Source organism: Sciurus carolinensis, chromosome 9, assembly GCF_902686445.1.
Source record: "Sciurus carolinensis chromosome 9, mSciCar1.2, whole genome shotgun sequence".
Classification (NCBI taxonomy): Eukaryota; Metazoa; Chordata; class Mammalia; order Rodentia; family Sciuridae; genus Sciurus; species Sciurus carolinensis.
Genome location: NC_062221.1, coordinates 96,131,354 through 96,157,798, shown reverse-complemented (window position 1 = coordinate 96,157,798; position 26,445 = coordinate 96,131,354). Strand labels below are relative to the sequence as shown.

The 26,445-nt window shown below is 35.0% G+C and overlaps 1 protein-coding gene across 1 annotated transcript in view; it reads left to right on the top strand.

The window, feature by feature from the left end:
- The window catches only part of Crybg3 (crystallin beta-gamma domain containing 3), a 101,201-nt gene that overhangs the window by 32,118 nt on the left and 42,638 nt on the right, over positions 1 to 26,445 (top strand). Inside the window, 10 exon segments of the mRNA XM_047564213.1 lie at positions 5,855 to 8,124; positions 8,127 to 10,151; positions 10,154 to 11,979; positions 13,284 to 13,328; positions 13,578 to 13,693; positions 14,653 to 14,800; positions 19,447 to 19,583; positions 20,752 to 20,866; positions 21,969 to 22,004; positions 23,534 to 23,667. Of these exon segments, the coding sequence (XP_047420169.1) occupies positions 5,855 to 8,124; positions 8,127 to 10,151; positions 10,154 to 11,979; positions 13,284 to 13,328; positions 13,578 to 13,693; positions 14,653 to 14,800; positions 19,447 to 19,583; positions 20,752 to 20,866; positions 21,969 to 22,004; positions 23,534 to 23,667 (6,852 nt within the window).

Genomic DNA, 26,445 nt, shown 5'->3' with positions numbered 1-26,445 from the left:
ATTTCACCACCCGTTTTTCTTTGATTAATGAACAGGAAGCAACTTGTTTTTCCTTTTATTCATATGAGCCAAAAATGTTTTTAACAGTGTTGAGTACATCAGGCATCTTGTTAACACAAGAGTATTCATTCATAACTAATAGGGACCTGTTTCATTGAGTTATTTTAGCCTCACCTGAGAATTGATTATTTGAAGAGGTCATCAATAATATCGTGGTCATGTATAGATGATAACTTACTCTGTGTGTGTGTTTTGATGGTTTCAAAGTGTCCTCTGTGTGTACTGTTAGCTAATTCTTCATAGCAAGCTTATGAGATAAGATCAGTCCCAACTCACAGGTCTAAGAGCTCAGACCCAAATAGGTGAGAGTTTGCCTGATGTGGTGGAGCTTGTTCTACCAGATGTTGAAATATACTGATAAAGCTGTAGTAACTGCATCTGTGCCGTACGGGTGTAATGTTTGCTAGATATTCAAATGGGCAGAATAAACAGTCTGGAAATAGGCTCTCATAAATTTATAATATAAACCTGTGGTGAGGACATTTGCATTCTCCTTGCAATTGGATTTATTGGAAAAACTGGTTAACAATTTGGAGGAACAAAGTTACTTCTCACATTTTTAAATTAAAATAGAGTTACAAATAAATGTTTAAAAAGTAGACTAAGAGAAACAATCTATGAACTATTACTTTACTTTGGTGAAAAAACATTTTCTAAGCATAATAACAATGGAAGGCATCAGGAAGGTGATCAAGAGATTAGATTAATCCCAATTTTCAAACTCCTGCATGTCAAAAACAATGATAAATTTAAATGACAAATGAGAAAAATCATATACAAAAATGACAGAGGATGCATTAATTTGTTAGCAGTTTTGATACTAACATAATAGAAAATAAAAATGGCAAACAATATAAACAATTCAACTAGAAATATAAACCACTAACAAGTGAAAAAGTTTGTTTTCACTAGAAATCAAGGAAATGAAAACTGAGAATTTTTTTCTCCCTTAAATTGATAACACTAGTAATAAATATTCTTCATGATTCAAAGTAGATAAGGCCAGAGCTCATATTCTCTGCTGGGAATGGGGGATGTAATTTGATAGCATGTTTTAGGAATTGGCACTATGGATCAAGAACTTTAAAATGTATAAGAACTTTAAAATTTTTTTCTGATGATGTACATCAACAAAGTTGTTCATTAAAACATCATTTATAGTAACATTAAAAATAAATGTCCAACAACAGAAAAATAGCTCAATTGTACATCCATTGTATGGGATTGTTTAAAGTAGCACTATGGAAAGCTTGATCCCTGGAAAAGTTGGCATCTTTGAGAGCAGGGCCCAGAAAACTTCTAACAACTTCTCCAGGTGACTTCTGCACATTTGTATTTGAGATCCAGTATTGTGAAGTAATTTTAAATGATGGAGAATTGAATAGAATGGAAAGTTTGCATTTTTTTCTTCTTTGGTTTTGATTAGTTTAGTGAAGCTTATTTCTTTGACAATGAATAATAGAAAATGACAGTAGAACTGGGCTTCTTATTTCTTATTGGTAAGCCATCTTTGATAATGGAGTAATCACTTAAAGTGATTCTCCAGAACCACCTCAGCAAACAAAGGCTATTCTTAATTTAGGAGGAAAGGAAAAGACTGCTGGACTCTCAGCTGAGATACAGTCTTCCTCTAGGCCTAGCTTTGGAAATGTAACAGTTGATCAGACTGAGAATTACCCTTGATCATTTGTCAATTTCTTTTGACAGTCACTATGAACAATTATCAGTTTGTTTAAGAATTGTACTTTAAAAGTTGAATCCCATTTCGATAAGTTTATTTTGACATTATGATAAAGGGCTGCTCACAAATGAACTTTAGATGTCATTTAAAATATGCCTAGACAATATTTTAAAAATAATTCTGAGAATTTTCATTTTAAGGAATAAAGTTGTTTGATTCTGTGGTATAAATGTACTAAAACAAGGGTATATTTAAGTTTCTTTTCAGATCATGAGACTATATCAAATGTAAAATGCTATTTAAAGTGAACTTTATAAATTACTAGGTGATTCGGTTTACATAAATTTCAAAGATTAATACAGGGAGGAGTGAGTTAACTGAAGGCTCTACATTGCCTTTTACAATGCCCTTTTTTTTCTTTATAGGTCTTCACAATCAGGGTTTATTTAAACAAGTTAATGGCTTTAGACAGACAAGTTAATAAAGTAACCTGTGGTATATAACAGTGTCCACAACCAAACATATTTTGTGATTACCATTAATAACACTTTCAAAATTTATTCAAAGTGAATTTTAAAAGTCATCACTAAAATCATATTGAATGATTTCATTTTAGCTTACTTAAAAATAATTAACAGCTTTGTCATTGTTTTTATGTAGTTGACTATGCAGATTTTATTTTTAATATGCATAATACTTTTCTAAAAACCTGTTTGGTGACATTTTAAAAATTGTTTTCTATATATTAACTCAGCTTCTTGTGTAATTTATATAGGAAGCTACTTTATTGTTGTGGTTTTTAAAAAATTTGTTATAATTTTTATATTTGTCACAGGTTTATATCCATTATAATGAGAATCTCTTCTATCAAAACTCTCCTGTGAATTTTAAAAAAATTGTTGGTTTTGCAGCTTTTCTTTACATAGAGCAGTTGAAAGCCTTCCCTATCTTGAGAGGATGCATGTCTATCTATGTAATTTCAAAGGAAATAAGTCCTACTGCCAAAAAGTAGCTTAAGTTTCATATTTTCCTTAAAGTGAATTCCTGTAGTTCTTTTATTTATTTATTTATTTTTATAAGAGTAGTAACTATTTGCAGGCTGCTATTACAGAATTTTCTTTGAAGAATGACAGGTCTTTGGTTGATAGGTATATAACATTTATTCAGATTAGGCCACAATCATGTATAATATCAGGAGGCTTAATAAATCTTCCAATGATGAGTAGCTAAATTTGGGCAGCAATCAAAAAAAAATTCTCAGGTTTTCAGTACATATACCTATTTTCTTAAATATTTGAAATTTCACAGTGTTTTGCTTTTTTATTGTTTGAGTCACATACCTTTGATACATAGAATAAGTGATAGATCCCATTCATAATTACATAATGCATGACATTAATACTTCCATTTATCCATTGAGCTTGTGAAAAATGCACCTTCTTAATTTCCCATCACTAGCTTATTTTAAAATTATTTATTTTGGGCTATTTTAGCTTATTTAAAAGTTAAAAAATTAAAGGACAATTTTATGTTCTTAATATTCAATTATGATAACTCTATTGCAACCTGTAAAAGAATGATGCAGAATATAGACAGTGTTGGCATGACTAATCTTTTTAAAATGTTTTGTAGCTCATCAGTGCCTGAAGGGACCAATTAAAATGAATAAAGTTAAGAACTTTGATGTCCAGTGCTTTAAACTTGATAATTATTTAATATAAAGAATGCATATTTTATTTACAAATATGTGACATTATCCTACAGGCTGCTTACAGAAGATGTGGTTAGAAATTTAAACTAGTACATAAATCTATTTAATCACTTTTTTGTTAAAAGTATGAAAATCATAAAAAATATAAAACACTAATCACCCTCTGAAGACTCCAAAAGTACAAAAACTTATTATAGTAAGCTAAAATTTAGTGGACTATTTTGTGGTTTATTAGAGTCCTTTTAGATAAAAATTGCAATGTTGTATTGATATAGGATAACATGCTTTGTGATCTAGTTTGGAGAGACTTGGTAGAAAGAGGGCCTAAATTTACACTACCTGAAGAATAAAATTCTGATTCTTATCTCTCATTTCCTATTTCAATTGACACCATGTGCATTTCTTTGGATTTACATTTCTTCAGGATTATTTTGGTGACTTTTAGGGAAAAAATGTAGTCTGTTCATAGGTTATAATTATACAACATTAAAATTTTGATAGAAACAAAACAAACTTTTGTCATTTATTTACACTTTTAGATCTTAATATGTTGTTTCAAAAGCCTTTTTTATTTTCTGAATGATATGTGTATTTTACCAATAACGTTAATTTACCTATATGTATTTTTCTCTTGAATATTTTCATAGGAAAGTTGCCATATCCAACTTTTGACTTTGTTTCATAAGCATTTGATGCAGCCAGAAACTTGGGCAGCAGTTAAAACTCTTTTGCAAGGCAAAACTTTTCTCACCACATCTCCATTAGCTACTTCATAATGGAGAGTAAAAATAAATGAATGTAGTGGTTTTACAATAGTGGTTTGATAGGATTTTAGGGGCCAGCAAATTATATTGTTTGGAGTGAATTATTTCAGCTAAATTTTAAGAAGTATGTAATAGGCACAGTTGATGAAATTGTTGTTATCAAAGGAGATGTTCTTTGTTTTTTCATTTGGACAAATCTCTAGCATTCTTAATTTTATTGCTTTACAAGTAGAAATAAAATTTATTTGTTTAAATGTTGGAAAACTAATAACTGAATTTCTTAGTTATTCATATGGATAGTAATGTTTGGTTACTGATATGTTTAATCTAAAACAATCAAGTAGAACACACATCCAGTCTTTGTACTCTGCATTGTGATAGTCAGGACCCTAAAATGTTCCTTTAGTTCAGAAAACATTTTGATATCATATATAAGAATTAAGACATTAGTTTGAAATAGATTACTTAGCATTTGGTATCATTGCTTATTTATTAAATCACAGAAAAGTATTAAACATATATCATTTTCCAGATCATGCATGGTACACTTAAATTTATAAAGATGATTCAGACATAGTGCCTTCTCTCAGCCACTATGTTAGTGGGGAAGAATAAATAACTTAGATCTTTATAATTTAATGTGGTAATTGTTATGTTTTGTGCACCCACAGATTAGAGGGTAAATGTCCATCTTGGTAGGAAACATAGGTTTGTGATGCAGAAAAATTGTGAGCTGAGTCTTAAGAGGCTGGAATGAAAGGACAGGGAATGGTGCTGATAAAAGGCTCCAAGAGCAGTGTGACTTGCATGAGAACTCCCACAGATGGAATCTTCAAGGAAGTTGGTTGCTGAGAGCATGAGGAACTTTATGCAGGAGTTGGTTCTCTACTCTTTCTTGAAATCTTTTTTTTCTGATATCTGCATTTACCCAAGCAACTTAGTACTCATTGCACCAGTTGATTATTTGGAAAAATACTTTTCCTGAACCCAGGAAAAGGTTTTATAGGCAATTCTGTTACTGATTGATATAATGAATATATACTGAGTGCTTACTATGGACTTGACACCTTGCCAGGTGTTTTTCTTTAAAACTTTTGCAATGTATGTGCTCAAAGATGCTGTTTAAATTCACATGTAAAAGTAGAGGAATAGATGCTTGCTATGATGTTTTGATATGGAGAAGTTACAGTGATGTATCCATAAACTTATGGTACTAATACGAGGCACAAAAATCACTGTGGTTCCTTAATGTCAAATGCTTTGAGATAAGAACCAGAACCTAAGCCTTGGACTTGTCAACCCAGAGTCTTTTCTGTTAGTCACAGTTAGAGATATGTATATAATCATAATATCTATGTATGTATCCTAATCCTTAATCACTGTATCCTAGGAAGAAACAGTTCTGAGGAACTTGAAGCCTTCAGGCTGCCTTGACATTCACATGCTGCTTGCCAAATCTGCATTATTTTTAATACATATAACTTTAACTAAAACATCTTAGGATTTTCCCTCCAAATGAATACATATGAAGAGAAGGGGTATTTGAAAGGTGTACTTCACTGTAATGTGATTGCTGGGATTACTATGAAGTGTTATTAATTACATTTTCTGATACTCTTGAATTGTTTCTTTTCACAGAAAAATTGAAGGTAAGCCAGAGAGGCCTGCAGTAACATATGCCACGTATCGAGGCCCCAGACAAATTAGGAAATATTTAAAGCAACAGACCATTTTGGAAACTCTGAATACTTTAGACAGAGAAAATGACAGTTCTGACTCTAGTACAAACACTCACACTGGCCCTGGAAGTGAAGTGGAGGCTGGGAGAGCACCGCTGTCATCAGCTAGCACAGATGTCCACATGAAAGGATGTCTGTTTGGAGGCCCATTGGAAGACTCTGATTGTAGCACAATTAATCTCAAAACAGAAAGTCATCTGACGAACTGTCCAGAACTTCAGAATATCACTTTGTCTAAGGATGTTTTAAATAAAAATGATCCCGGAGGACCTGAGAGAAGTCGGTTATCCTCTTCCGAGACTAACCCTGGCCCTATGGTTGGAGAGTCTGACTCACAGAATCATTTAGGTTGTGTGCCAGTTTCTCAAACTGACAGAAATTTGGTATGTTCAGCATTGTTTACAGGAAGTAAGAGCAGCAAAGTTCCTTGCAGTCCAGAATTTCAGAGGAAAACTTCAACAGAAAATAGGAGAGAAAACAGCTCTGTGACAAATGATAATGGGACATTGGAGCAAAGAGAGGAGCATGTTGAACCTCAGGGACCTGCTGTTTCTGATTTTTCTGGTAGTAAATCTAATGGGGGTGACACTACCAAACTGGAAAGTACAAATTCGCCAAGTCTCAGTAAATCAGTTAGGCATGAAAACTTGCAGTTGCCAGAGAAAAAGTGTTCTAACAAGCAAAGTGTAGATAACTCATCAAAGCAGGCTGCCCATCACACCAGAACCATTGCTGTCCAGGGACATGCTGTGACAGACACAGAACCTGTAAAGGAAAGAAAGAAGTTGTTTTTCCAAGACTCACAGAAAAATTTGGCTGTTTCAGAAATCAGGCAAGAAATAGCAAGTGTCTCTGCTGGTGAGCCCACACATTCAAGTCATATAAAAGCTTCAGAAGACAGAATTGAGTCATTACCCAAAGATACTGACCAGTTGTTTAAAACAAAAGCCAAAAAGCCTGATTTTGGGCCACATGACAAAGCTTATATTATGAGTATAAATCCAAAAGACCCTGCCTTCGCACAGTTTATCAGTGAATCAACAGTTGTAACATGCTTAGAAAATAGACTAGCACCTGAAATGAATTTCAGACTTAATAAAAGTTGCATTTCAGAATCTCCTCTTCATGCCAAGGAACTCCAACAAGCCAAAGTATCGCCTGATGATGAAACACCACTTACCCTTAACTATAAGAAATCACATTTTAATGCTTCACCTCCTACCTTTGTTTCTGGAACAGACATTCCAAACAAGTTGCATATACCTGTTTTAAAGGATGTGCCCATAGAAACTGGAGATTCCAACATTGTTGGTATTTCTCATCAGCCAACTAAGTGCCCAGAAGAAAATGTGGAAACTCATGTTGAGGCTATAGACAGGAAGAGTCCTCCTCCCCTTCACCTTGATCATGAATCTGCAGCTCCTGAATCCAAGGACATTTTTGCTGATAGTGTAGAATACCGGTTTCATCCAGGTCCTGAAATGAGTGGACCTCACTTAACTGTGGCAGACCCATTGAACTCTGAACCTGGAAGCCTCTTCAAGGATTATAGTTTTGTTTCATCTCCAGACCTTAATAAAACAGAGTTAAAGCCTGAAAACACCAAAGCAAGTAAAAACACAATAAAGAAGTCTGATTCTCTTTCCTTGGAAACCAAAATTGATAACATTGCTAAAACTTTATCAACTGCTGAGGTTGGTAGTCAGAACAGTGTTCCTGTTGAGTCACATTCTGGAAGAGGAAAATCTGTAGCCTTGTCCAAGGTATCTGTTTCCCAAACAGAGTCCAAAGACATTTCTCAGGGTACAATTTCTTCCCTATTAGAAATTCCAGAAGAGCCGGCAAAGCCTGTTTTATCAGAGTTAAGTTCTGTAGAGGTTGAGCAGGACAAAAGTTTTCAATCAATGGATCATAGGGAATTTAAAGACAAATGTTCAGATGCTGGCCTTAAGGACAATCACCAGACTGAGGTTTCTTCTGCCTCTAAACATCAGGGCATACAAGAAACAGAGGTGGACACCTTAGGTGATTCTCCTCCTCTTCCCCAAAGTAATCTACCTGGGATTTCACCTCCTGGTCAAGATGAGGAAGTCACTAGGCATATGACACAGAATTGTGAATCCAACACTTATATGATTCATGAATCTTTGAATATTTGTGGGACAAAAAGAGTTCTGGTTTCTCAGAAATGGCAGAACTCAGTTTAACTAGTATTTCCCCAAAGTTCCAAGAAACTGACAGCACAAAAGTAAATACACCTTTTTTGAGTTCTGATACTAGTGTGGAAAAAAATGTGTTTTCATCTGAGTATTCAAACTCGTTTAATGAAACTTTGGTGTTGAGATCAGAAAGGAAAGCCTCATCTCATGGAAAGAGAGAGGAAGCTCATTTTCCGAGTGGTGGTACTGACAGTGCATCCTTTTCTTCTGGTCAGCCAGAGGAAGTTAGCATGGTTATAAATTCACATGATCCCTCAAATAGTTATGATTCTGTGAAACGTACTATAGATCTCTCAGGTGAAAGTGCCTCCATAACTAATCTGCTGGACCCTAGTAGCTTTTACTTAGAATTGGAGACACCTATCCCAACAGGGGCAGATGTAGCCCCATTTCAGGACCATTTTGGGATTCATACTGGAAAGGCTTCTCTTGATTTCCCAACCACTGCCCAATTTGACAATACCATGGAAGCAGAGACTGGAGCAGTTGCTGGGGTCCCAACGTCAGTTAACAGCTCAAGCCAGCAGTGTTCTGAAGCCTCTGCTGAGCATGTAGAAGCGGGGAGAAGAGCACATGACCAACTTTTGGACCTCAAAAGTGGTTTACTCAGAAAGGCTGAAACATTGATTGGGGAGATTTTTAATTCTGTCAGAGAAGAACTAACATCCAAACACACAGTTGGTACCTGCCAGGAGCATATATCCATATATGGTGTAATGAATCCCGGTACTCTGAAGGAAGATATCCCTGAGAAAAAAGAATCAGAAGTGGCATTAGCAGGGATCCAACTAAAGGAGTGTTTGGAAGAGCAGGGCATGGAAAACATGTCAGAAGTCAAAGAGGAAGAGAAAGCCTGTGTTTCAACTGCAGTTGGTGAGACACATCTCCTTTTTGATTCTGATAGAGTGAATGTATCTTGTGTGTTAGAAGATCAAGCTAGAAAATTAGTCAATGAGGTTATTTATTCAGCCCAAGAGAATTTGAAAAATGATGATTTTGAAGATACTGAGGATACCTGGGATTCTGAACCTCAGGCTAATACTTCAAAAATTCTGAACAGTGATAGTGTTAAGCCAAGTGATGTAGTTAGGAAGTTGTTGTTATCAGAACAGGCAGTAAATCAAAGCACATGTGAAATTAGTGAAAATAAAGTATTAAGTAGATTCTTCTCCATAAGTAACTTACTTAGTGGCACAGAGCCAATTAAAGGAAGAGAAATTGTACTTCACCAAAAATCTCCACTTTCTAGAAATGAAGCTGGACAGTCTGATAGTATACATTTGCAAGAATCAGATACTGTTTTACTCTCTGAAGACATGCCCCATAAAGGATTAGATGATAGGGTAAAAACAAATTTATTTGTCAATGAGGACTATAGAGAGACATCAGAAACAGAGTATGTGGATAGTCACAAAACTGAGACGGAAGATACAAGAACTCTTGCACTAAATTTCAAATGGCCTCTGTCTGTGAGTGATGACATTCACACACCTGGCACATCCAAAAGCAGTTTGTCTGACAGTCTTGTGTGTATATCTGAAAAAAGCTTGCCAGAACATAGTAAAAGCACACCCCTTGCAATGGCAGAAATAGGGAAAGCACATAAAAAGGATGAAGTAAATGTGGGAAAAATTGAGCTTGTACCTTCCATATTAGAAATGGGGGAAACAAACAAGAGGGATACTGAATTAAATATTATGAAATGTGAGGTAGTCCCTCCTGTGTTAGATGCAGAAAGAGCACATAAAATGGAAGCTGAATTAAATATCACAAAAATTGAGCCGGAAGCTGAAATTTTTAAAATGGGAGAAGCATATCCAGTGGATGCGGAGAGGTATGTTGAAAAACCTGAGGGATTACCTGTCACTGTAGAAATGGATTCAGCTTGCAAGATGAAGAATACTGAAGGGGACGTTGGCAAAACTGAGGTGATGCCTCTTATGTCAGAAGTGAAAAATAGCCACCAAAAAGATGCTGAAGGGATATAGTAAAGACTGAGGTGACACCTGCTGCAAGAGAAGTGGAAAATATTTATCAAAAGCATGCAGAAGGGGATGTTGGCAAGACTGGAGTGACAGCTGTTGTGTCAGAAGTGGAAGATACCTACCAAAAAGGTGGCGAGGGGATTGCTGAAAAGGATGAGGTGACACCTCTTACATTAGAAATGAGAGGTATTTACCAGAAGGATACTGAAAGAGATGTTGATGAAACGGAAGCAAAACCTGTTCTGCTAGAAGTCATAAATATTTACCAAAAAGATGCTGGAGGAGTAACTGAAAAGACTGAGAGGCCTGTGTTGGAAATGGAAACCACTCACCAAAAGGTTGCTTCAGAGGTTTTGGGGAATACTGAAATGGTACCTTCTGTGTTAGAAGTGAAAGAAGCACACAAGAAAGCAGCAGCTGCCTCCTTAGAGATGGGGAAAACCTCCGAGAGAGATGCTGAAGAGACTAATGGAAGAAATATGTCCATGACTTCTAAACTAGAAACGGCAATAACATCCCCAGAAGATCCTAGTGAGACTCTTGTGAAACATAAAGAAATGTCGGCAGCCATAGATACAGAGAAAATACGTGAAACAGAAGTGGAATTGACCATTACACAAGTGAAGGCCGTGCCTCCTGTATTTGAAACTGGAAAAGCATTTCAAGAGTTTGCTGAGAGGAGTGCTGGAGAAGTGGAGGAAGAGCCTGCTGAAATAAAGGAAAACTTGATATTGCATGATAGCAGACTTGCCTCACACTTCAGGGGATATCAATCACCTACATTAAGTAAGGATTACGAGGGTTACCCGGCCTTAGCAATGCCAGATTTTCAACCTGAGGACCCTGTAGTAAGGCTCAACAAAAGAGTGTCCATCACTGCAGTGTATGACAGAAGAAGAGATCTGGATTATAGTGATGGGAAGGAAGAATCTAATTTAGCCTTTGTTTCTCAGGATGAACAAGAAAATTCTTCCTTTACTATATTATATGAAGAGCCCCTTCAAGAGGAAGACAAGTATACCTCTGCAGAAGTTAGAGAAACATGCTCTGTCTTATTTCCCAACATGGCTTCTGCCTGCATGCCTGTTTTGGCATGTGAAAGGTCTGAGAGTAGAACTGACCTCGTCCATAACCTTGAAAAAGATACAAGATTAGGTGAGACATTTGATGGTGACAGTTCAGAAATGTTCTTATCAGTAGAGGCCAAAAGGTACAAAATTTATCCCTTAGCTTTGAGCCCCATTTATGAGGATGACAGCTCACAGGAGGACATTCTATCCAGCGAGGTCTCCCCTGGTCATCACGGCTCCACCAAATCCAGAGAGAGTGCAAACCAGTCCTCTTCGGTCTTGTCGCTTCTCCAGTCGGTATCAGAGCGTTTAAAGATGAATTTTGATGAAGACGATAGAGAGGTGGCTGAGGAAGAAGAGGAGGAGGAAGAAGCAATGCAGAGAGGAGGCCTGAGAGCTCAAAGGAAGGATCATGTTACCTTCCAGTTGACAGATCCTTCCATCGTATGCTACCCTGACAATGACCAGGAAAGCACTGGACTTTCTAAGAATTCATATGTAATGTCAAGTGACCCTGCTACCTCCAATCTGCAGATTGGTCTGTGGCCAGAAAAAGCTTCATTTCTACAGAAATCCGACCTTACTTCTAAACTGCATTCTTCTTTAAAGAGTGCTTATCATCAATATTTACAGACATCTAAAACTCATTCCTCAGAAAAAGGAACCAGATTTGGTGGGTGTTTTCAGGAACCTGTGTCAAAGTATTTTCGTGTTCAAGACAATCCAGGCAGATTGGGCCCATACGTTGAGGTAAGTTCTTTTGATTATTAACTAGTAAAATAAAACTTTGGGTCATGAAATTATCTAAAAACTGACTAAGAAAATCAGTATTTTGACTTTGTGTAAAAAATTTGTTTTTTGAAAATACCAGATTTATTCTTTGGTTGAATTATGTCAAAATTCATGTATTTTAACTGAATTGTTATGCTGAGAAAACAGAATTGCCTAATCATAATTTAAAAAGCATAATAGAGGGGCCACTTATTACACAATCCTTAGTTAATATTTTTCAAACTAAATTAAGTGATGACATTTTGGATTTCTCAAGGTATTATATGTGGGAAAGTTGTCACTTTCCATTTAGCTCATGTATCTCATGAAAGTATTTCTGTCAAGTAAAATTTTTACTTGACAAATTTGCTTGACAACAATCTCCCAGTGGAGTTGCTCATGCTCATACGAAGCAGGACAGTGAACGACCCGATTTGAAGAAAAAGAGCTGAAAACATAGCTGGAAAATGTTTTGAAATTAGTTGCACCTTTTATTGGTTTAGGAATATTTAAATGTCTAATGTAGAATATTTACAGAACATGGGACTTTTTCTTTCTGGCATTCCCAGGATTATGGAACTTTCTTGAAGGTTCTCAAGGCCTGTATCTTGACCTTGAGCACCCTTAGTAGCAAATAATGCTTGTATACCAGCCAGTATCTTGTAAGACAAAGTCATTTTGAAAGAAATGGCAGAATTTGAAGAAATGGGTCTTTCATGGTTCCCCGTTGCCTACCAAATCAAGAGGAACCTCTTCACCCAGATTATAAGTTCTGTTTTATCCAGCCTTGCCTCCCCAACTCTCTGGCTGCACATTCCATGTTTTCCTACCACTGTTCTATTTCTCAAAATGGTTCTCTTCCTGGTATATTTTTCTCTACTGTCCCTGTCCCTTTTATAAGCTCATGGAAATCCTGTTTTTTAAGATCCTCTCACTCCTACTTCCTCCAAGAAGCCTCTTCTGAACCTTGCTGTCCCATTGCCTTACCTCCTTGCTGGTGCTTTTTCTTTGTGTTTTACCTGTGCATGTAACTTAGTCCCTCCCTTTAGAAGTTATTCTAGTGTGGACATCTGTTTGCACCTTCTATTCAGGGGGCTGCTTGAGGGCAGTGACACCACGTTATTGTACTACACGTGTGCATTCTGTTCCTTGTATCTAGAGAAGCACTTTGCTTATAATAGTGACTCAGTACTTACTGGGTATATGATGGCTAAGAATGTAAACCACATGTGTTTCTGTTGGTGTTAACTTAAATCTTACTTTTTCCACTTTCACTCTTTCAGAATGTTGACAGGCAAACTCTGAGATGTAACCCAAGGCCTGGGAAGGTAAGCATAGCTTTTGCAAGTAGATGAAGGTAAAAGGTGAAAATCAGGATTCCTTTTAGGCTTGGGGAGTTTAAGATAAATACTTCTGATTGATTTAGAAAATGATTTTTCCTACTCAAGGATTTTACATTTGAAGTAATACTTGCTTTTATATGTTTAGGATATTTTATCTTCTATATTTTAAGACTTTTTGAAAATTTAAATGCATTCTTAAAATTAGTCATTAGGCCTATCTACTATGTGTTACAGATGGTTATCTATGATCTCCATGGAAGCAAATATAAACAAGAGATCTACTGTAATATTCCTGATGCTACAGAATGGTCTTTTCCAAATGGGGTACTGATAAAAGTTGTAAGAGGCTGGTAAGAAATATTAACAGTTTATAGCATATTTTCTAAAATTAAGCATGCCTTCTTATATTTATACTTTTTGTATTTTTTGTTAAAGTCATATTCCTTTTCCTCAAGTATTTGAGATAATATTCTGATATATTACTGTTTTATACCTTGCTCTTTTTATTTGCTGTGGTGAAAATATAGGCTGTTTTTAGTACTTACAGCCAGCAGTCAGTCACCAATACTTAATATATGCCATGTATACCATTCATGCCATTCTGATTTATAGGGAGAATTAGCAGGATAGATTTGGTAAGCTGAGTTGAATGCTTCAGTCAAATGAAACAGTTTTGAAAGTGAGTTCAGAATTTGTGGGATGCTAAGGAATGTGAAGGTCACATAGTTAGAATCATTTGTATAGCTTAAATGCTCAAGAAATGAGGAATTCCTCATATGGTCCAAAAATGGGGAAAACCTCAATTGGTTATTATGAACCATGTCCCATGGACATGCTAGAGCCAGAATTTCTTTGTCCAGTGTTGGGGTTAGTATTCATGTTATAAGAAGTATAGGGTAGTGTTGTCTTTGAATAACAAATGTAGGCCTTCTCCTCATTATCCAACAAAAGGAAAATTAGGGTAGAAGTGTAACTTGAAATTGCTAAATTATTTCTAATATAAATGTATAGCTTTGTGTCTATAACAAAGTACATGTGTACATAAATATAGACCTAGGCATATACTGTGGTATGGTGTTCAGTATCTTTATTTCCAAGTTGTATACACTTTTATACTTTCTTACACTACTTGTCTATACTTCAGTTAACCTACATCATTTTTTAAAAAATAGCATTATATGCTAGTAGTAGGAGAACATCAGTTTTAAAAAATGTAAGTAGATAAAATGATCTGTTACTTATTACTTGCCTTATACCTCATTACTTAGAAAATTAGATATAACTCATCATTATATTTATATTTGTTTAGTTGGATATTATATGAGAAACCACATTTCCAAGGTCAGAAATGTGTGTTAGAAGAAGGGGAAACAATATTAAATCGAGACTGGATTCTTCAGAACAGAAAGCATCCACAAAGAAACTTTGTATTGGGTTCTATCAAACGTGTCTTAAAGGTAACAAAGCTATTGATTTGCCCCTATCTTTTATTTTATTTTATCATATAGTAAAACTGTGCTATATGGCCTAGCAGTTCTTAAGAACAGTTACTAATATTTGTTCTAGCTTTATTAATCTTTATTATCATATTGATAATTTTTAAATTCATATAAAGCATTAAAGTGAATGAAAATTAAAAATTTTAACTGTAATCTGGCTATGAAAGTGATACATGATATACTGTGTTTTTATATACCCATACACGTGTTTTTATGTAACATTATGAATATTATCTAGGAATCTTTAGGAGAAAAAACCAATATTTCCTAATGTATCTTTTTAAAAAAATTTTATACCTTTATTTATTTGTATGTGGTGCTGAGGATTAAACCCAGTGCCTCACACTTGCAAATGTATCTTTTTCTAGTATCCTCTGCTACTACTAAATATGGCTGTATGTGTGCATGCTTGTTTGTGTGTGTGTGTGTGTTAGCAGACATCAGAGAAGTAAGGATGAGGAGAAGAAGCAAAAGGTGTTGCTTTTTTTTCTGTCTAGAAAATATTAGTGAAGATGAGGAAGGTCTTCCAATGTGATATAACATTTTGTGAGACATTCAGTGGTAGTTTAGAGGAAGGGTTAATTAGTGATAAGGGCCGACCTTCGATGAGGACTGAGTGTCCTCTCATGTATTTTTAAATTTTCCTTTAGCAGTAACATAATATGAGGTAGTACAGTTACTCATGTGACAATTATCATGGGTTTATATGTTTCAAAGATATCATTTATATACTGAAAAATATAAATTGAGGTGAATCGTATTATGATTTGCTGAAGTTATTAAACTGTTGATACTTGCAGAAAAAGTATGTAGAAAAACTAAAACTGTCACACAGAAAAACTCACCTTACCATAAAGGTGTGTCTGCATATATTTGAATGAATCAAAACTATACCATTTTCTATCTAACAAATATTTGTGTCTGCTTTTGAATCTGATACGTTCTGGGTGCTGGGAATAGAAATGCAAGTTTGATATGGGCCTGTATTTCATATTGTTTAAAGTCCGGGGCGAAGCCGCTTCGTCAACTGATGATATGACTTGGGAAGTGCTGTGTAGGGCCCTGAGGGTATACAAGGAAGAAGCACCTCACCTTTCGGGAACGTTTGGGAAGAGGCACCTCCTTCGTAGGAGGTGGCACCTGATCTAAATTTTGAAAAGATAAAACAGGAGTTAGACAGCATGGGAGATGTGAGGGAGTTCCTGGCAGAGCCACTTTTGTCCAGATGAAAAGGTGAACATTTGTGGCCTGGGGGTACTCAGGAGATTATGATGGCTAAAAGCAGAGAGGGTAGCGTCCACTCATATGGAAGGATCTAACTGTGACCAGTTCAGTTCTGCAAAGAGCATCTGAGTGCTCACGTAATTTAGCTAATTCACTAGAAATTCCTTGAAATGAATAATTAGTTTGTAGGTGGAATCTCCTGGGATTTGTATAATTTATGGTCTTGTGCTTTCCTTGTGAATACCAGGCACATATAAAGCCCAGGAGGAAAAGTGAATTAAATGAGGCATTCAGCCACCCTCTCAACCCCTATGAAATCAAACAAGAATAAAACTGAAGAGATTTCATTTGGTGATCTTAGATTTTTGAATGAATATTTGCACATCCACCACTTGCTTTGATTATAAGAAAAAATATATCATGCTTTTATTCATTTTTTTCCCTCCTTCCTTTGTTATTAGCTTCAGAACTAAATTTTTTAGTTTTTTAGTTGCAGTGTTAATGCCTTGACTGGTTAATGACTTTTGATGAGACAGGAAAATACTGTTAAGCATTGAACAGAGAAGGCATTCACATTGTTCTAAACATTTCACGAAGTAAGCATCAGGCATTAAACTGCTTCCTTTTTTTCTCCAATCTTGTCAAGATTGGAGCTTGATTTTCATGGTGACTGTTGCCAGCCAGATTCATCAGGGCCTATGCTGACTTTATCTTGTTTCATTATCTTAAATGTTGGTTTAGTAGTAGTAGTCAAAATTTTAATGTCATTTAACCCTTTATGTGGCATTGTCCTATATATAGGACACATAAAATTTTATAGGACACTTAAAAAACTGCTCAATTTAAGTTTTCATAAGTGTCTAATGTATAGGACTATCAGGCATAATGGGTTAAAGATGATGCTTTCAGTGTCTTCACTCAATTGAGAACAGATACAGCAGATACCCTTAATTTTCAGTATTTGTAGATTCTTCTCAAGGCTCATCTTTGCCCCAGTAAGAATAATTGGGAGTTGGGGTAGCAGTACAGGGAATTTTGACTCAGGTGCTTAATGTTCTCAAAGTAGAATAATTTGAATATTGCAAATTACTGTGCTTACTGTGCATTGAATATTCTTTTTAAAGGTGTGGCATTTTTCTTATGACTAGAAGTTACTTAGTTTGTGCACCCTTCATTAATGAATCTAGAGGAGAGAGATCCATAGTTAGATCAGGGACTGAGGTATCTCATATAAGATGGAGACAACTCGATTTTCATACTTTTTTCATTAACCAAAACGTATTCCCACTGTTTCTCTTTTATAATTTTGTTTCTATTCCTACTAATTATAATAGTCTAAGCTTACAAAGTGTACCAGGATACATTTGCAAAGTATAGCATGATTAGAAATGTCTGGGAGAAGCCTGGAAACTGTTAAACTATAATTGTTGCTAGGTTACTATAAAGTACCCTTCAATTGCTAGTGTTTGACTGCCTTTGTCCATCAAGGATTATAGCAGCTCTTCCAAAAGATGCTATTTCTGTGAATAGCCACCATAGAAGACAGAATATAGTAAAATCTTTTTTAATCAACTGGAGCAAAATTTGGGTTCCTAGTAAAGATAGCTGAGAACATATGCCTTCTTATTTTTGTTTATGTTCATTTTTATGTTTTTGCTACTGTACTGTTTCCTTCTGTGATTAGATATGAATTCCCTTTTGCTTTTCCCCTTTTGAAGTACACCACCCAAACATTGTTTGTATAACACAATGCAGAGGAAACTTGTTTGTGTGAGACACTTAGTTATGTATTCTGTTACTGTACCTCAGATCCCTGGAGGAACATTAATAGGCAGCATTTGAAATAATCTTACTAGAACTCAATTATGAATAGCATACAAAAGACCATTGAAGATTGACAGTTGACTGTTCTGGACATTTCTGGCTATTTTTGAAATGAAAATTTAGAAGGAAATCTACTTTTTTATTTCAAAGGAGATTTTAGGTTATGCTTCTTTAGTATGTTACATTTTGAAACTTATTTTCTGAAATGAGATGACTAAATGTTTTGGCCTTTATGTATTTTTTAAGGAATGTAGAACAGCTTATAAGGCATAATAATAATATACCACAAATATGAGCTTTATTATTTTAATGGTCTGTTCATATTCACCTTTTTTGAACTAAACAGCTTCACTTTGGAAGGAGATTGTATTTTAACTAATAAAATTTGAGTTTGAGGTACTAAATTCCCTAACATGGTTCTAAATGTCTTCTATATGAATACTGAAGAGAATTTTCCTATTCCATGTAACATCCTAAATTGTTTCCCATATTAACGAGAATGATTGAAAACTCGGTTTGGGGAAAGATTAAAGAATTTAAAAATTGCAAATCATATAATAAAAATACAATTTCAGTCTTTAATATATGCCACCTCTGTTACTGCATTTACCTATTTTATTAAAGTGTATTCATTTGAATTTCACATTTTCCTAGGTGAGAATTCTCCTGAAACTTGAGTTGTATAATTAGACACGCATGAGTAATGAGCTAGATTGTGTGTTCACACAGAAGGTTATCTCTAATTTCAGAGAAGGGGGAAATTATTGTGATATTGCTTCCCTAAAAAAGAATGAGATCTTTTTTGAGTTACGAATTGACTATTATGAGAGATTTTTCATAAGTAATAATGTAGAGACTTACCTCTTTAATTGAAATGAGGGAAGTATCTTTGGAGTTTCCAAAAGCCCTCATGGTGGTGTAGGCAGTGTGAGGCTAGCCTGACTGTAGAGCTGTGGGTACATAATTTTTTATGACTGATAGAATATAGCATTAAATTTCTTAATGCCTTTATCACACCAGTTTACACTTAAAAAAAAAAAAAGTTCTAAAGTAGGAAAACAGGTTTCCTTTCCCCTCACCTCTAATTCTGACTTCTTTTGTCAGTGTAAATTAGATAAACACTCTGAAGGCGTAGTGCCTCTCTATTCTTTATTTTTTATGTCCCCCATGAGATCAGCTTTTATTTAACTCCCTTCCTCCCTTATGACTTTGTTATGCTTCTCAGAAGGAAGGCTTATAGACCTTTGGCCCTCAAAACCTTTAGTAACTCTGAGCATTACTTAATGGAACAAGTGTTCAAAAACAAAACAGAAAAAAATTGGTATAATAGTGTTCCATCAGTAATATTTTTAACCTTCAGGTTATTAATATGACTCCTTAGAAAAATTCATGTAGAAAATGATTCAGGAGGAAAAAACATTCCTTTATGTTGTTTTTGAGAAGAAATTCAGCTGAACAATGAGAATAATTGTAACTATGTTCAGTGGGGCTGAGAATGCTAGCCTGTGTGTCTTTAGATGATTTCAAAGTAAAATTACTTATTTATTGTTTTTCAGGATTGCAGCATTCCAGAGATAGAGCTTTGCCCACAGTCTGACACAGCTTGTTGCCCTATCTATATACAGCGAGCAGTCCCCAATTTGGAAGAACTGAATATCCCCAAATCAGTGTCTTTCACTGTGAATTCGGGAGTGTAAGTATCAGTTCCTCTTTATTATAATGATCGATGGCCACCAAAGTTATTTTGGTTTCATATTTCAATAGGTAATACACAAATTTTTGAAGTTTTAGTTATTTATGCTCCTAGAAAGACAGCTGCAGACGTTTAAACATATTCAGTCTTTCTATGGATCCAATTAAGGCTTCGATGTATAGAATCCTTAGACATAGTTTTTGGTAGATGGATCCATTGCCTCCCACATTTTGGGATTAAGAAGTAAAAACATGTCCCTGGTCTAAAAGTCTGGGGTGTCTTAGGGTGCTAATTCCTAACAATGGGAGGCACTGTGTTGTTTATTACCCCTCTTTTCCTGAAAGGCAGGTGGTGTTGCTCTTGCATTTTAGATGAATGCTTTGTCCCAGGCTGTTAGATGCTAAGCACAGATTTGGTTCTAGGCCTCTGTGATTCCAAAGGTATCTGTAGGACCATGCATCTCAGTTCAGTCATCATTTAGTCCCTGATTGGCTCCTGTCAGAAAAACCCGGTTGTGCCTGGCCCAGCATGGATCCCTCTTCTCTCTTTAGTTGTTTTTGTCTACTTTGATGACAGTTGGTGCACAATTTTGGGGTCAGTATAGGACAACTTTCTTTGTCTCCTCCAACCATGAATTAAAACTCTCTGGCAGACCTAGTAATTAGTCCTATCCATAGGAAATGTCTGTAATTATCAAGTTTGACTGAGAGATAGATGGGTCTTTTCAGAATCTTATTTCAAATACTGTTCCCGAGGCAGCCAGTAGAACTGATGTTGATTCTAAAAATGTAGGTCAAAATGTAAAATGCCCGGTGAACCCCCTTCCTCTGATTGTCCTGGTTTGAAAAACTATGAATATACTGGAATGATTTTGACTTTTCAGTTATATTTTTCTTGAGTTAAAAGTGCACGGGCTTTGGGTATTAGAAATTCTAAGAAAAGTAAAACTTGGAAACCATTAGATTTACGGGCTAGATAGTGTAAGGATGTGAGTACTTCGTAACGTTAACTCTGTGTGCTGTCTGGCTAATCACTTTGGGTGTGTTTTACTTGTGTAATTCTGTGATGGAGGATTTTTCTTTTATTTTGGGTGAGCCCTTTTTAATGTTTCAGAATCAGATGAAATTATTACTATTTTACTTTAACCAATCATTTACTTCTTATTTAGTTGGCTTGCCTACCCAGATATTAATTTTAAAGGTCAAGCTACAGTTTTGGAGGAAGACCATGGGCTGTTTGAGATTTCTGCAGCAGAAATGAAATCATTGCTTCCACTTCAAATGGTAAGCAAATTTAGAAAGAAGTGCTCCTTTCCCCAAATACCTGTGAATCCAAAATTAAATGGCTGTGATGATTACTCATACATCTCAATCTGAGATGAATATGTGTACTACTGAATTGGCAAACTGTATATTGTTTTTCTGTTTCTATGGTAGAGATGTTTGAATTTGCCTCGTATTGTGTCACATGTATTACAAAACCTGCAGTTTCCTTATAAGTATTTTTCTGTGAAAATAATAAATATTTAATAAAGTTCTGAATTTCTTTTGTTGATACTCATTAGAAAATTGGTTGTAGTAAATTACACTCTTCCACTTCAGTAATGAACACTAAGCTCAGCATTAATAATAAATGGATAGTTCTGTCAATGTTTGCTTTCTTAAAGATTAATAATGTATCTGCAGTATTTATTTCTATTTGTTGCAGACTTTTATTTTGAGGGGAAAACTATTCAACTAAATGTTGACTGTGTGGTAAAACATTTTTAGCTCTTTTGTGCCTTTTTTAGAAAACAAACTATGAAAAATTAAGAAATTTTAAGAAATATCACAATGTGAAGTAGCATTTTGAAACAAAAAAATTACAGAATTAGGGTTTTGTGAGGAAGAGATTACTTTTTCTGCTGTACAATCTTAACATCATGAAGACATCAAGTGTGATTAAAAAGTGTTGGGAGAACCTGGAAGGCTAAGTGTGGATAGCTCAATGCTCTTATTTAGAAAGCTCAATTAATTGTAGGGGAAACATTTGGATATTTGGCTTAGAAATATGACTGCTAAACCAACTAGCAATTCAGCTTTCTGTTTTTGACATTTCATGTTGGGGACTCAGTCTTGATTGTGCATTTGTGCTCAAGAACTAAACATCAGTTTTCTTCCTTGTAGTCATAATTTGAAACCTTTAAAAATTTTTCCCCCAAATACATTGACGTAGAATAAGCCGAGACTGTTTTAACTACTAGTTTTCTGTTCTTAAATTAACGGAAATTAGCTACGTATTCTTAACCAGTTAGTTTTTGTATAACCTACATATGTCACTTAGATACCTTGAGAGATTTTAATATCTACATATCTAATAGTAAATAAAATATCTTGTCATCTTTAGGGTGGACTGAAAGTGGAAATGCCTATGAACTTAAAAGTAAGTGTTGAAAAGACTTTTGTAGTAGGCCAAAATGACTACTTATTAGAATCAAACAGTTCCAGAACATATGATACTACCTAGCTAAGGAATGTTGGGGTGGTGGGAAGTGACTGTATAGAGTGCTCATCTGTTACTGTGAATGAGGAGTGGGATCAGTGTTGGAGCTCAGAGCTACCAAATGTCTACAGATGGCCAGGTGATAGGTATGTTATATCCAAATAAGCTGGGCACTATGGCACATGCCTGTAATCACAGCTACTCAGGAGGCTAAGGCAGAAGGATCCCAAGTTCAAGGATAGCCTCTACAACTTAGCAAGACCCTGTTTTTCAAAATAAAATTTTGAAAAAGGACTTGGGGCTATAGCTCAGTGGTAGAGCACTTGTCTAGCATATCTGAAGCCCTGGATTCACTCCCCGGTACCCCAAAACAACAAAAACTTTATTACTTGCAATAGAGCCTATGAAAATCTAATATGTGGGAAATAGATCCATATTTTATAAATATGTATATATATTTGTAGTCTATATATTGATATCAGCTTTTATAAATAAGGAAACTGTAACATTTTTGTATATTTAAATATGGGGTCGTCTTAGCTGTGATTTTGTCTTGGTAGCTGTGTACAGATTATTCCGTTAACCATAAATAGGACTAAGTGATAAAGTGAGGACAGGTTAATGCTGATCACTGTTATCATTTTCACCTAATTAGGACAACTGGAACTTGAGGAATTAAAACAGAAAAATAGACAAGAGAAATAATGTACCAAGCCAAATTTGAAGTAAATGAAATGTTATAAATTTGTTTTCTACTATACTTACCATACTACCCCCAAATTTGAATCAAATATCCAATTTAAAAAGTTCATAATTTGTAATCATTTCTATAAATTTTTGCACTTACACTTAAAAAAATTACATGTTTCTTTTTTTCTTTTTTCTTTTTTTTTTTTTTTTTTTGTGGTGCTGGGGATCGAACCCAGGGCCTTGTGCTTGCAAGGCAAGCACTCTACCGACTGAACTATCTCCCCAGCCCCTCCATGTTTCTTTTCAACAAATATTAATGACCATAGAAGCAATTAAGTTTTATAAGAAATGGTATATGTCTTCTGAATCCAATAATCTATTGCTATACTCTAGAAACTCCGGAGATTTTTTTACTTCTTATAGGAGAAATTCAATAAATATGAAGCCAGGTCAATATGAAATTCAAAACACAGAAGTAAATGTATAAGCATTTAAAAAAAAAATCAAGGCTCATTTATAAGACAGGTTAGCCTATGAAATGATCCTAGGAGTTGGGTGACCAGAATAATGTAATCAAACCCAGGTATATTAATATGAGAGAGATATATTACTAAATAATATATTTTCCCTTTATGATAAGGACTAACATTCCATGTGAATATCAGACACTGCTAATGTTGTAAGACTATATTAATGAAAAAAAGGTCCTACTTGCATCATATATATACATACGTATTCTAAAGTATGATCATCTTAAATAATTTTTTCATGTTTTGCAGGTTATTATTTATGAAAAACCTCACTTCCTTGGACAGGCCAAAGACTTTAGTGAACATATTGATTCTGTCCCTAATTTTTTAAAAAGTGATGAGGACTTTCAAGGGATTGGATCAATTCGTGTCATTGGTGGAGTGTGAGTGTCATCTTTTAAAATTTTTACTTAGTATCCTACTTTCAAGTCTACAAAATAAGCGCCCAACAGGGCAAACACAGCCAGCCTTAATTTAAAAACATACATTCCTTCTGTATTATGGGAAGTAATAATAATACTTAGTAATGACTTTCTATGAATTCTTGTTGGCATTAAAGATTTTGGAATAGAAACTGTTTTCTACATTTAATCTGAAACATTACCACTGAGCATTTCTAGACACAGCATAGAAGACAAAAATTGTAAGCTTAAGTTATTTTCTCACTGGTTATGAACATGAGTGAACCCAGTTTTATCTTCTGTTCTGTTGCTGTGTTGATCTTTGTGGACTGATGTGCTGAGGACCTTGACAGTGAACCCCCTCTCATTAAAGAAATAGCCTGATACTGATGGCCCTCTGTCCCTGAACTGTTTTTGAGGAAACTCCTAAAGAATGCCTGGGTATTCTTTATAGGTACACCCATGAAGGTAAAACCATGAAGAAGAAACTTCCCACAAAGCTTATATGTCCTTGTCAACCCAGTGCCAGAATACCTTGGAAACATTCTCTTGTCTCTAGCAATACATTGATTATTTTGGAATATTAGTTCATTTTAATTTCAAGCATTAGTGTCTCTTTGTTTTTGCTGTAACATCACATAACTTGTTTATGCTCTTCTAGCAAATGATGCTACTACAGTATTTTTATTCATAAGCATTAAATAGCTTACCTAAGACCACTTGTGTGCCTAACATATATGAACTTAGACTTTAAAATTTATGACAATAAGTTAAGTGATGGCCATACCAGCCAGAAAGAAAATGTCAGAGACCATGACATACTAGATATGTAGGTCATATTGAAAATTGCTCTGACAGTCATTTAACTAGTTATCCTTAAATTTCAAGAATGTGCTTGGGACTGAAAAGGACAAATATGGTTTGGTTAAATACATGTTAGTGTGTTGTATTTCTTTATAATCTTTGATTTGTGAACACATCTGCTGCTTATTAATCCTGCTCTAAAATATCTTTGCCTTTTCCTCTCTTTGGAATCTAAATGTTTTCCCCATTAACTAGGTAGACTTAAAACTAGCTTTCTGCCCCACAGAATATTATCTGCTAAAATTCGGTGTAATGAACATTGTTACTCTCAGTTTCATTACAATTATTTTATAAAAACAATCTCAAGAAAGTATGACTATATACAGTATACATACTGCCATGTTTATATGGCACTTGCAGGAGAAAAATGTGACATTCCCACTTAAAATTGACCATCTGGTTTCATTCATTTTCACCATTGTTTGCTGTTTGTTAGCTGTTTAGCTTATCTGTAGATTGTATAGACTCTTCTTTATCCCTATCTCATCTTGAGGGACCGAGGGAAAGTAATACTGATGTTCTTTCTTTCTTTCTTTTTCTTTTTTCTTTTTTAGTACTGGGGATTAAATCCAAGGCTTTGCACATTATAGATCCATCCTTGTGGTAGCTATATCCCCAGACTTTTTTGTTTTATTTTGAGACGGGGTCTTCCTAAGTTGTCCAGACTGGCCTTGAATTTGAAATTCTTCTGCCTTAGTCTCCTGAATATCTAGGATTACAGGCATACACCACTTTACCTGGTGACCTGGTGAGACTGACATTCTTAATTTTTCTCAGATAATATACATATTTAGATATCCCAGATAGACATTTAAATAGAATTTTATTAAAATAGTCTTTTATTAAAACTGTGCAGAAGCTTTCTGTACTATCATTATGAAGTAGATTTACTAATCTTCATTTATCCTTTAAGGTCTTCTATACTTCTTTTTTCTCATTCTGACATGATTAAAAGCATGTTTTAAATAACCACATTATTATAAAAGGAATTTAGAATTTTTAAGTTTTATGTGAAATTTTACAGGATAATTTAAGAATAAAATATTACTAGTCTCTACATATTATGAATATACTAAGGTGTTTAAGTAAGTTTATAAGTTTATTCCCATTCATGTGAACCGCCCCACCCCCTATACCCCACACTACATAGACATACAGAAAGCAAAAAGAGATTAATGGTTACTAAATGGAAACTATTATATTGTGCCTTATGAAAGTAATTGGGAGGGTGCAGGGACAAAAGAAAAACAATGGTAGACAATCCTGTGCTTCCTTTTGACAAGCTCCTGAATTCAGAAGTCCCTAAAACTTAAGATAGTCATCCTTAGAATCTGCCTGCTTTGAAGGTTCCTCTCTAATTGTACAGAATAGCTAAAGTCTAATTTAAGCAGATCTTCATGTTTCATGAACAACTGATGCCTGTATTTATAAGATATTGTGGATTACCCAATAAAAAGATTGGTTTCATGGAGGAGCTTCTCAGTGTCCTGTACTGATACTTTTAGATTGGAAGTCAGGATACCTGTGTACCTGGAAAGTTCTCAGCCACAGTGCTTCCCCTTTCCACTGTAACCACTGATAAAATGGTGGCACCAGCACTTTCCACCCATAAGTATTTACAGAAGTTTGGGTATACATGTAGGGCACCTGGAGTAACACCAACTCAGTTGCATTGCCCAGTTCTTCTTTGATAAACACTCCTGTGTGATGTTTTTGATCTATAGCCTGGTGAGAAGTCCTTTGACTGAAATCCTGAGTACATGTGTAATAAAGTAGTCATTCTGTGGTTCAGAAGGGCTTACTCAGTAAAATAAGAATGATTCTCTTTGGATCTCAGTGTGAGTTTATAACTTTTCTTGTCAGCTGTATGTGCTTTCTATTATTTTTACTTGGCAC